The 11383-nt window shown below is 41.7% G+C and overlaps 2 protein-coding genes across 2 annotated transcripts; both read left to right on the top strand.

The window, feature by feature from the left end:
- Window positions 1-9278: 9278 nt before the first annotated feature.
- On the top strand, window positions 9279-10211 carry LOC138008932 (uncharacterized). Its single transcript, XM_068856242.1, has one exon. It carries the CDS (start codon window positions 9279-9281, stop codon window positions 10209-10211), a length of 933 nt encoding a protein of 310 aa, XP_068712343.1.
- A 381-nt stretch (window positions 10212-10592) lies between these two features.
- Window positions 10593-11021, top strand: LOC138008923 (uncharacterized). The gene has a single exon (XM_068856232.1). It carries the CDS (start codon window positions 10593-10595, stop codon window positions 11019-11021), a length of 429 nt encoding a protein of 142 aa, XP_068712333.1.
- The last annotated feature ends 362 nt before the right edge of the window (window positions 11022-11383 follow it).

Genomic DNA, 11383 nt, shown 5'->3' with positions numbered 1-11383 from the left:
CATTTTGTCCTGTGAACACTTTAATAGGTTCTTTTCCCAGACGGACTGACATGATTATCAAGTGCAACGGTCAACGTTGATTGACATATTTTATATACCAAGGAGTCAGAATAGCTATGCAAATATATTACGGCCCCTCAAGACGTTTCTTTCTGCGATAGGACTGACTAAATCAGTTGTGGCAAAAGAACAGTTCATCGGCAATGGTTGGTGCTCTGCTTTTGAAAAACTCAGGCTGAAACCCTGAAAATATAAAGCTAATGAAAACGACACCTGTTATTAATTAATGAAAGACGACAAGTCTGTAATTTCCCTGTTAAAGTGCAAAACGAGTCCATTTTTTGTCATACCCGACTTTTGACCATACCACTGTTTACCCTCATTAATTAGGTTAATTTATCCATGCACAATGGTGAAATAAATCAATGAATGCTTTCCAAATTCTGCCCCTCTAATACTTGTTATAAGGAAGAAATGTATAGGCTTGAAAATATGACAACGTAATTAGACTTTTGCAATCACTGGTCTGTGATGACATGGTTTCGGATCGTGAATCTCAACGGTTCACCATGGTGAATCGTCGGTGAGCTGAAAGATAAACAGTTCATTTCTTTAAACAAACGATTCACCATGGTGAACCGTGCCGCAACAGCGGGAAATGTTACGGGATTTTTTTGATTTCACATTTACAAACTAGTTTAGATTACAACCTCGGGATAGGATGGTTCTTATGCCCGGAAACTCTTTCCCCCTTACATATCGAGCTAAAGTATCTGGTGAATCGCACGGTGAATCGTTGACAATCACTTCTCAATTGCAATTTGCATACATTAAGTCCATTTTAATTTAATCATCCTGTAAATTCTTCTTGAGTTGGTACCAGCTCCACATCGGCACCACTCGATATATTATTAACCGAACCTCACAAGACGTCAGCGACCCCACCTCTCTAGCTTTATTCCTTTCGCTAACCGTTGTCACGCCTTTAAATGCCAACATCAGTACCAGTGCAAGGAAGATCGCCCTTATTTCGCTCAATTCTCGTCTCGATAATAATTAAAGCCCCTGATGCCATGATATGATATTTATTATTTATGCACGGTAAAATCATTAGCTAAGATTACAAACAATGCTAAAATCTAAATTACAAAAGGTAAAATTTTAAAATGATTACAATAAAATACAATTAAACTATATTAATTCTAAAGTTGCTTTCCATGAATGCCGTGCTTTATACTAAAATATGTCTTTAATCAGATTTTTGAAAAGCCTAAGAGACTCTGCTTGTCTCGCTTTGAGGGGTAAGCTATTCCAGACAGTAGCACCTCTATAGCTGAAGCAGTTTCTATAATAATTTGTCCGCGGAAACGGAACATTAAGCTTTCTTTCAGAGTCTCTTAAACTATAAACAGATTCGCGGTTTGTAAATTTAGAACATAGATATTCCGGTGTTAGCCCCTGAAGACACTTATAGACCATTGTTGCTGGCTAACTAGATTTTTCCAGCCTAAAATTTTGAATAGCTCGCTAGCATTTGCATCAAAATTAGAGAAGGTCAAAACTCTGGCTGCTCTATTTTGCAGTTTTTGTAATATGTCATGTAACGTGATACCACAGTTTCCCCAGACGACATTGCAGTAGTCAAAGTGCGGTTGAAGTAAAGCGTGATAAATAGAGCGCAATGTCGTCTGAGGAACGAGATGCCTTATACGTTTGAGGGCTCCAATTCCAGAAGCTACTTTCTTTGTCAGTTTATCGACATGGCTACTCCAGTTAAGATTATTATCAATAAGCACGCCCAGGGATTTAGCAACAGAAACTTGAGTGATAGGAGCTCCATGATTAATCTCGGGAATTGGAGGATTTGTGAGAGCATACAACCTCTGCCTTGATCCAATCAGCATTAATTCGGTTTTTGTCATGTTCAGTTTAAGTTTGTTTGCTATCAACCATTTCTTAAATTTTTTAGATCATGGTTAAGTCTTGATTCTATGTCGCCTGTATTGTCACCCGCATATGTTAGGTGGGTGTCATCTGCGTACATCCATGGCACACAATTCGTTAGACAGTTTGGTAGATCATTGATATATAACAAAAACAACAATGGACCCAAAATAGTCCCTTGAGGGACGCCGCAACTTAGTGAGCAAGTTTTAGAAAGTGATCCATTAATGGAACACTTTTGAGTGCGGTTGTCCAAATAGGACTTAAACCAGTTGTAAGAAATGCCATGTATGCCGTAATTATTTAATTTAGATAAAAGGATCTCGTGATTAACCGTATCGAAAGCTTTTTTTAGGTCTAGGAAACAACAGCGTTTATTTTTCCTCGGTCAATGTTGTAAGCCCAAGTATCCGTAGCCCCAAGTAGAGCCGTAACGGTGGAATGAATAGAGCGAAAACCAGATTGGCATTTACATATTACGTTATGCTTTGTTAGGTACGCATATAGTTGGTTATAAACTATTCTTTCGAACACTTTGGCTATAACCGGGATAACGGAAATTGGGCGGTAATTGTTTAGGTCATCACGTTCCCCTTGTTTGAATAGTGGAGTGACACGTGCACACTTCCAGTCATCTGGGAACACACCTACATTTAATGACTGATTGAAAATATAGCACAGCGGTTTGCAAATAAGATCCGCGCATTCACGAATAAGTCGAGAAGAAATTTTGTCAAGGCCGACTGCCTTTGATTTTTTCAGTTTATTCAGCAGTGAAAATACTTCATTTGTGGAGGTTGGGCGGAACTGAAACTCCTTATCCGTGCTAGTGAGATAATTCAGATAGCTGTTGCCATCTGAAGAAGGAATATCACTAGCAAGTTTCGGGCCAATGGTAGCAAAATAACGATTAAATTCGTGCGCTATTTCTGCTGGAGCTGTTACTGATTGCTCATTTACATTCAGTTGTTTCACAGACGTTTCCACGAAATTTCGGGAAGACCGCTCATTGATGATCTGCCAGGTTTTGCGGGAATCACCCTTATGCTCGTTTAGCATATTTTGATAATAAACTTGCTTCGCTAGCCTAGTCGCACTGTTGACTTTGTTCCGCTGTCTTTTAAAGTGAACCCAATCATTAGGATTTTTTGATCTAATTGCTCTGAGTTTCAAAATATCTCTATCGTGCATCTGTTTTTTAAGCTCAGAAGTAATCCATGGGGAACCCCGCGCGCGAACACGAGTGGTTCTCAATGGAGCGTGCTTGTTAACAATAGCCAAAAAGGATTCCTTCCATTCATTCCACATATCATTTGGATTTGAAGAATTGTTTATGTGATCCCAATCTTGAGATGCAACATCGCTACGAAATTTATCACGGTTAAAACTTCGAAAATTCCTATAGGTTATATTAGTGTGACCCTTACTCTGTCCATTAATGGCTAGTTTTCGATGGACATAGACCATGCTGTGATCGCTAATGCCAAGATGACGCACACCTGAACATAACACCTTGTCAGGACAGTTAGTAAAAATTAAATGTGTACGCTACGTTAATCAAAGTACACAGTGTCAACTACTTTACATGGAAATGCGGGACACAGCATATTGAAGATGTTCCTTTACACACCACATAGTATTTATAATTATTTGGCCTTCTAAAAACTCTCCAACACATATTCCTTGATTATCGTCATGTTCAGACCAACTGCCCACCTTTTAAAATACAAAGCATGCGAAGAGACATTCCGTTTATCTTAGTAACAAGTTTACTTCTTTTCTAAAGAGACTTGACTTCTGATCTACACCACTACAGATTTGCCAATTTCCTTGAAGCAAATACAATACTCGTCACATTTGTTGGAACACCCATCCCCGTTTCCCCCTTCCTCCAATGTTGATTTCCACAACTACTAGTAGTCGCTCGAAAAATTCTCACACAACATTGAATTCGGGGAAGGGGGATGTGGTATAAGCTACGCTCTTGTAACACGATGATTCTGACCATTCGCTAAGTGTTCCAACTAAATATGTCTAGTACTGTAAGTATCGGAGAGGCTGAACATTTACGCACGCATGCGCTGACGGAATGTTTGAAGACGAGACGAGAAAAACATGCAGTACCTCCAGACGTGGCGCTGGAGCGTCGTACCAAACGAGTCATCCCGGGATTTCGGCCCGTGCGATCGCTTTTGGACGCAGTTGGCCCTTCGCTGCTTTCTGCTACCGACCTCGCCTCCCGGTACGGCATTGAGGGAGGGATATGTCGGCCCCTAAACCATATGAGACAAATCCCACGCCTACTCACAGCTCCAAACCGCCCTTGTCATTACAATCTAACGTAAGATTTCTATGGCTTATATATTCAAAAGAAAAGTCATTTTATCTGTCATATGGTAAGCACTGGAGTCGCAGATTACAAAGTGCACGCATGCGCCCTGGCGAAGGTAACATACATTCATAAAAACTTTATTTCATCTCGAATTTCAGAATAATATCTTCGAGACATTACAGCTAACATACATAATGTATACAGATACATAACTAAATATTAAATTATATTTAAAGATATATTAATCAAAACGAAAAGCCGCTGTACAAAATCCGGCCCTGGATTACTTTAAAACCAGTAAACTCAGTGGTACGGGAAATATCAGGTAGCGCATTTCGCAACGTACTTAGTTAATACGTAAGAAAATGAACTAAGACCATAACTGGTTGTTCTAGGTTTATGGAGGGACAGAATGTAATTTCCACGAAGATCATGCATAAGAAGAGAACGGGAGAGAAAACGTATTTTTCATATATGCAGGACAAGCCTTTTCTTTCTTTAACTACTTTTATACGATAATATGAGGAAATTTTGAATGCGCTTATTGCATAGAGATGTAGAGTTTGACTTAAGTGGCACGTAAGAGGACAGGTAATCGCAAATATAAATCTCATTACTCTCATATTTACATTATACCGTTTCTTTGACAAGAAAGTACTAAAGGCCAGGTCGAATTTCCTATGATGAAAAGTCTACGTTAACAGCAAGCACCATGGCTACTCCTTAGTATCCGCCTAGAAATCGTCTTCTCGCTACTTTTTCCTCATTTGATGAGAACCAGTCTCCGCTTGCCTCCCTCATGCCCAAAAGGAACTCTGGGTAATTCGGCCGTTCCATGACAAGGGAAGACCCCCAATTCTCATTTCATAGATTTTCTTATGAGTGTGGAGCCACCCAGTCCTACCGGCAAAATACAGCATCGATTGAAGTTATTAGCTTTCAAAACTTGCTCAAATTGTATCGGTAGGTCCTGGAATTCGCCCACACAAAGGCCAGAGAGACGACTTCACTGGTGCTGTGAACCACCATGTTTACAACAGAGCAATTTAGGCGTTCCAGTCTGCATGAAATCATCTCTCACCTCTGTCTCGAGAAGACCAGACACGCACGGTTCTTACGTTACGTTTGTGCCCCTGTAGAATCAACCGAAATCTCAACTCCTTGTCGAAAGTTAACCAGCATCTTAATATTTTTGGTAGGCTACAATATTTTAGATTGTTTTGGAAATGCTTGAGCCAAATGTCAAGTTTCTTGTTAATATCACACGCTGATCTAAAGTCAGCCCATGGGATCTTTTGTACATCGGCTTGGAAGGCGGGTACTTTTTTAGTGTCCGAAGGACGTGTAAATATAACTCGATGGATATGACGTACGGATGATTTAGGAATAACTGCGTAAATTGGTTGATAGTCACTAAGAGCGGTATTAAGGACACCAGTACGCGAAAAAATGCTTGGAGTCGATGTAATCAACAAGTCAATCAGCGTAGAGCCTTATTGTGTATGTCTTGTGCACTCAGTTATCATTTGAGATAAACTATTAGCGTTGATGAACTCAATTGCTCGTTTAGATTGATTCGTTTAGATTAGTCCTTTAGATTACAGTTTCGACCCATGATGATAATTTCTTTTCCCTTTCTTGTTTCCATTCGCATCACATCGTCTAGATAGTCAAAAAAATGTGGAGTGAGGATAGTCCGGTGCTCTGTATGCACATCCAATTACGTAGTTGGTATTCCGCAGCTTTAATTCTAACCATAGGACTTCTATACCATCTTCTTCAATGTCATTTCTCCTTTTAGCTTTAATACCTTCCATGATGTAAACTGCACATCCCCCTCCTCTACGGTCCTTTCGGTCTCGTCGCATTAACTGATATCCATTGAGAGTTAACTCATGATCACTAACTGACTCATTGAGCCCGGTTTCAGTTAACAAAATTGCTAAAGGTTTATTATGTTGAAAAACTATTCTTAACTCGTCAATAGTGCGGTACAAACTGCGGCAATTTAAAGAAATCATCCATGAAGACCCTTTTTCGACGATTCTCTTCTTGGTTGATAAAGTGTTATCAGTATTCGAATCACCAGGATTTACTTCAGCGTCTCCACAGAGCAAGATGATTTGTTTCGTAGCCACTGAACTGGAATAGTAAGCGACGCGACCACTAGAATATTTCTCAAGCCTTTGTTTAAACCTCCCATTTGTTCTTTTCACGCCGGAATACAATAGCGGATTCCAGGTTGAAAATAATATGCAAATATCAAGGTCGAAGGTAAATGAGGTAAGTGATCAAGGTCGAAGGTAAATGAGGCTTAGTGATAAAGAGTTCATATTATGGGAATCAGCCAGGAATGATGAATCAGTTGTAAAGGTTCCATTATCTGCATCAACCCCGAATCAACCAGTTATATCAGTGTCAAATTGGTAAGGAATCTAGTTTGAATGCAAATGAGGTCCCGTATATACAGAATTCAGTACCCAAGCAGGGCTGTATGTCCAGTGATCCATGTTTTCCTGTCAGCACTAGTGAAAGTAAGGTACAAGACTAACAACTAGCATGGATTCAATAGTAACTCGGTCCAGCTTTCCCCCTTTGGATGTAGTCAAGTTCTCTGGTGATCCATTCGAATACTTAAGCTTCGCTTCCATGAAATGGTTGACTCTCAGAACATTTCTGAAGTTCAGAAAATGTCTCGATTATTGAATTGCAGTTTCTTGATGGCCAAGCTAGACGTGCTATGGCTGGGTTTGAAGGAGTGCTTGGGGTTTATCAAGGGCTCTCAAACTGTTGGAGAAGCGTTTCGGACAACCACATGTTGTAGCAAAGGCATGTATTGATGCTTTGGTGGAAGGAGCAAATATCTCAAGCAGTGATAGACAAGGCCTGCGTAAATTTGCTTATCGTTCAAGAACCTTGTATGATACTTTGCAATCCATTAACGCTCTCTCTGAAATGAACATGACCAATTTGGCAAAAATGTCGGGAAGGCTACCGGTTGCACTTCAGGTTAAGTGAAGAGACGAAGCTCAGCGTATCAGAGAGAAAGGGAGGTCCCGAGTCTCAAAGAGCTGGTAGAGTTCATAAGAAGGAGGGCTGAAGCAGTCGATGACCCCATATTTGGCAAAGTTGGTGAAGTAAGCAGAAGCTTTGTGAAACAACCAGCAAAGAGCAACAGACGAGCCCCGCCCTTGGAGCCCGCAGCACAAGCTGGATCCAGAGTGACAACATTTGCTACGCAGCTTGGATCACATACCCAAGAAAGCCAGAGCACCCAAGGCAGGGGTTCAAAAGTTTCAATGTCAAGAGGCACCCCTTCAGTCTGGAAAATGCTACGGCTTTGAGGTCTCTCATAAGATAGAACATTGTCCTGATTTCACCAGCAAGTTTGTTAGGCAGAGAATGGTCTTCGCGAGATAAAAGGAAATGGCAGTGAACTGTCAGATCAGCAGATGGAGCAGTTTCGTAGACTTGAGGACATTGACATGAACAAGAGTTCAAGGAAGGGAATGTCAGTTGAAGACCGAGAGTCGTTGAATAAGATGAAAACACTATTTGCCTTGTGAATGGGCACTACTCAGTGGGAATGTTGTGGAAGAATGAAGACCCTTGGTTACCACACAACAGACGAATGGCTGAAGTACGGTTGCAATCTCTGAAGAGAAAGTTGAAAGGTGATGAGAATTTTCATCGGAAGTACAGAGACTTTATGAATAACCGTTCTCCGCAAAAGATGTGTCAGGAAGTTGACTGCAGAAGAAGCTGAGCGTCGAAGCAGAAGGACTTGGTACTTGCCTCACCATGGTGTATTCCACCCCCAAAAGAAAGACAAGATTCGTGTTGTGTTTGACGCGGCAGCCCTCCATTATGGAGTGTCACTAAACAGGCAGCTTCGCCAAGGCCCTGACCTTACGAACAGCTTGCTTGGTGTTCTACTGAGATTCAGACAGGATCCAACTGCACTTGTTGCTGGTATTGAGGGAATGTTCAATCAGGTAAAGGTACCGCCTGAAGATGCTGACGCTTTGAGATTCCTTTGGTGGGAAGACAACAATCTAGAGCAACCGTCAGAATTCCAAATGACCCGTCACATCTTTGGTACCTAAGACTCCCCTAGTTGTGCAAATGTCTGCCTAAAAAGAGGTGCAGAAGATAACAGAGAAAACTTTAGTGAAGACACTGAAGACAATAAAGACATTACGATAAAGACATTACAATAACAAAATATATAGAATATAACAAATAAAAGTTATAGTAGCAATTTTATTCTTTTTACCCTTTTATTTGTTATATTCTATATATTTTTTTATTGTAATCTCTTTATTGTAATGTCCTTTTATTGTGATGTCTTTCAGCCTATGGCTGTAAGTTATTAAGACAATAAAGCATCTATCTATCTATCTATCTATCTATCTATCTATCTATCTCAAATGCTGTCAAGAAAGACTTCTATGTAGACGACTTTATCAAGTCGGTGAAGACTGTAGACGAGGCAAAGTCATTGGTGGATGAAGTAACAAGCTTACTTGGTGAAGTCGGACTTAGACTGACAAAATGGATGAGCAATAGTCGTGATGTACTGTCTGTGATACCGGACGAAAAGCGCTCAAGACCGAACCTGGACTTGGATCTCCCAGTACAAAGAACACTGGGAGTCCAGTGGGATGTAGAAAGGGGTGTCTTCCTATTCAAGGTTCTTGAGCCTAACCAACCACTAACAAAGCGTAGAATTCTGTCAGCAGTAAGCTCTCTGTATGACCCTATGGGATTTGACTGCCAAATTGTACTGGAAGCTAAGAAGATCTTACAGAAACTTTGGAAACTGAATCTGGGATGGGATGATGAAATTCCTGAAGACCTGCAGTGCCACTGGAATAAGTGGAAGAATTAGTTGCCTGCCTTGTCACAAGTTCAGATACCACGGTGCCATCTTGCTGATCAGACAGAAGTACTTGATGTATCTCTGCATTTGTTCTCAGATGCTTCTGAGGACGGTTGTGGCATGTGGTCTTACCTCATATTTGTTCATGCAAGTGGACCTATCACATGTTCATTCCTGGTTGGAAAGTCCAGAAGTTCGCCTATGAAACCGATCTCGATCCCGAGGCTTGAACTGCAAGCAGCTACATTGTCTGTAAAGATGTACAGAGTGTTAATAGATGAGCTGACGTACAAGATTAGCGGCGCCACATTCTGGGCAGATTCTCATACCACTTTACAGTATATCAAGAATGATAGCAAGCGTTTTCAGACATACGTTGCCAACCGTGTAATTGAAATACGTGAGTTGACTACCCCTGATCAATGGAGACATTGTCCAGGACGAATGAATCCCGCCGATGAAGCCTCACGTGGTCTAAAGCCTCAGAAACTATCTAGTCAGCATCGCTGGTGGCGAGGGCCAGAGTTTCTGTGGGAGCCAGAAGATGGTTGGCCGAATGCAGCAGTGGAAGAGGTTTCAGACGATTATCCAGAAGTGCGAGCTTCAACAAATGTCCACCGAATCGGTGTCGAGAAGCATGATGGTGATGTTAACTCCACCATCACTACCAATAGTGATGACGCATTATCGAATGTAGGAAGAGGACTAAAGGAACTTATTGGGAGCTGCGGTTCGTGGTTTACCTTAAAGCGCCGAGTCGCTTGGATAGTCCGGTTTTGGCATAGGGTCATGAGTAAGAGAGCTGGGGGTGTCACTGAATCATTGACTTTGGAGGAACTTAATCAAGCAACCCATGTAATTGTCCGCAGTGTCCAGAATGAATGCTTTCTTGAAGACGTCAAAGCATTAAAGAAGGATAAAGAAGTCAAGAAATCAAGAAGGCTAGCAAACCTGAAACCAGCGTTACTAAATGGAACCTTGCGAGTTGGCGGTCGTTTGCAGGAAGCACTGGCACTGTCCTTGGATGAAAAACACGCGATGATTCTGCCATAGGGCCATCATGTCAGTCAATTGCTTGTTCGCCACTATCACGAGACTGCTGCTCATAGTGGAAGGGAGCAGACGTTGTCTGAGCTGAGAAGAATGTTTTGGATCATTGCTGGAAAAAGTCTAGTGAAACGAACAATTAGGAATTGTGTAAAATGCCGAAGACTGAATGCCAAACAAGAGGAACAGGTCATGGGACCCTTGCCCAGGACGACGTTGGAAGCGTATCATCCTCCGTTTACCTTCACAGGTTTTGACTTTTTCGGGCCACTAACAGTTAAGTGGGATCGGGGAACCGCAAAATAATGGGGATGTTTATTTACGTGCCTTACAACTCGTGCTGTTTACTTTTAAGTGATACTATCGCTAGAGGCAGATGATTTTACTATGATCCTTCGACAGTTTATTAGTAGGAGAGGACCGCCTAAAGAGATTTGGTCGGATCGAGAAACTAACTTTATTGGAGCCAACAGAGAGTTGAAGGAGTCCATTGCGCAGTGGACTGAAGAAAGGATTGAACGACAGCTGCAGCAGAAGGGCACCAAGTGGGTCTTACCACCACCTGCTTCTCCTCATATGTCCGGAGTATGGGAACGCCTGGTGCAAACTACAAAGAAGTACTTGAAGAGCGTTGTTGGAGATGGGCTTCTTAATGATTTAGAGCTGAGAACATTGCTTGCCGAAGTCGAGTCGATTGCCAATAACCGCCCCGTAACTGCTGTTTCAGATGATCCTGCAGATTTCACAGATTTCACACCGAATCATTTCTTGTTGCAGAGAGCTAAGCAACTTCCGCCTGGAGTATTTGTGAGCTAGGATAAGTTTTCCCGGAGGCGATGGAGAAAGGTCCAGTTCCTTGTGGATCGCTATTGGAAACGCTCGGTGCGAGAGTATCTGCCGGCTCTTCAAAGAGGACCAAAATGGGTGAATTCAAGAAGAAATTGAAGAGGATAATGTTGTTCGCAACAGATGGTCACTTGGCGGTGTGGTGGAAGTGTTCACTGGACAAGATGGCTGCGTGCGTTCCTCTAGGATCAAGACAGCTGGTGGAGTGTTTTACCGCCCAATTACAAAGATATGCCTCTTGGAAGAAGCTAATGATGGCACGTAAACCGTTGAGAGAATATCAAGTAGCATGTGGAACATTGACTTTGTTGAGTTAAAGACAAACTGCGTAA

The sequence above is a fragment of the Montipora foliosa genome, chromosome 1, assembly GCF_036669935.1.
Source record: "Montipora foliosa isolate CH-2021 chromosome 1, ASM3666993v2, whole genome shotgun sequence".
Lineage (NCBI taxonomy): Eukaryota > Metazoa > Cnidaria > Anthozoa > Scleractinia > Acroporidae > Montipora > Montipora foliosa.
This window is presented reverse-complemented; position numbering and strand designations above follow the sequence as displayed.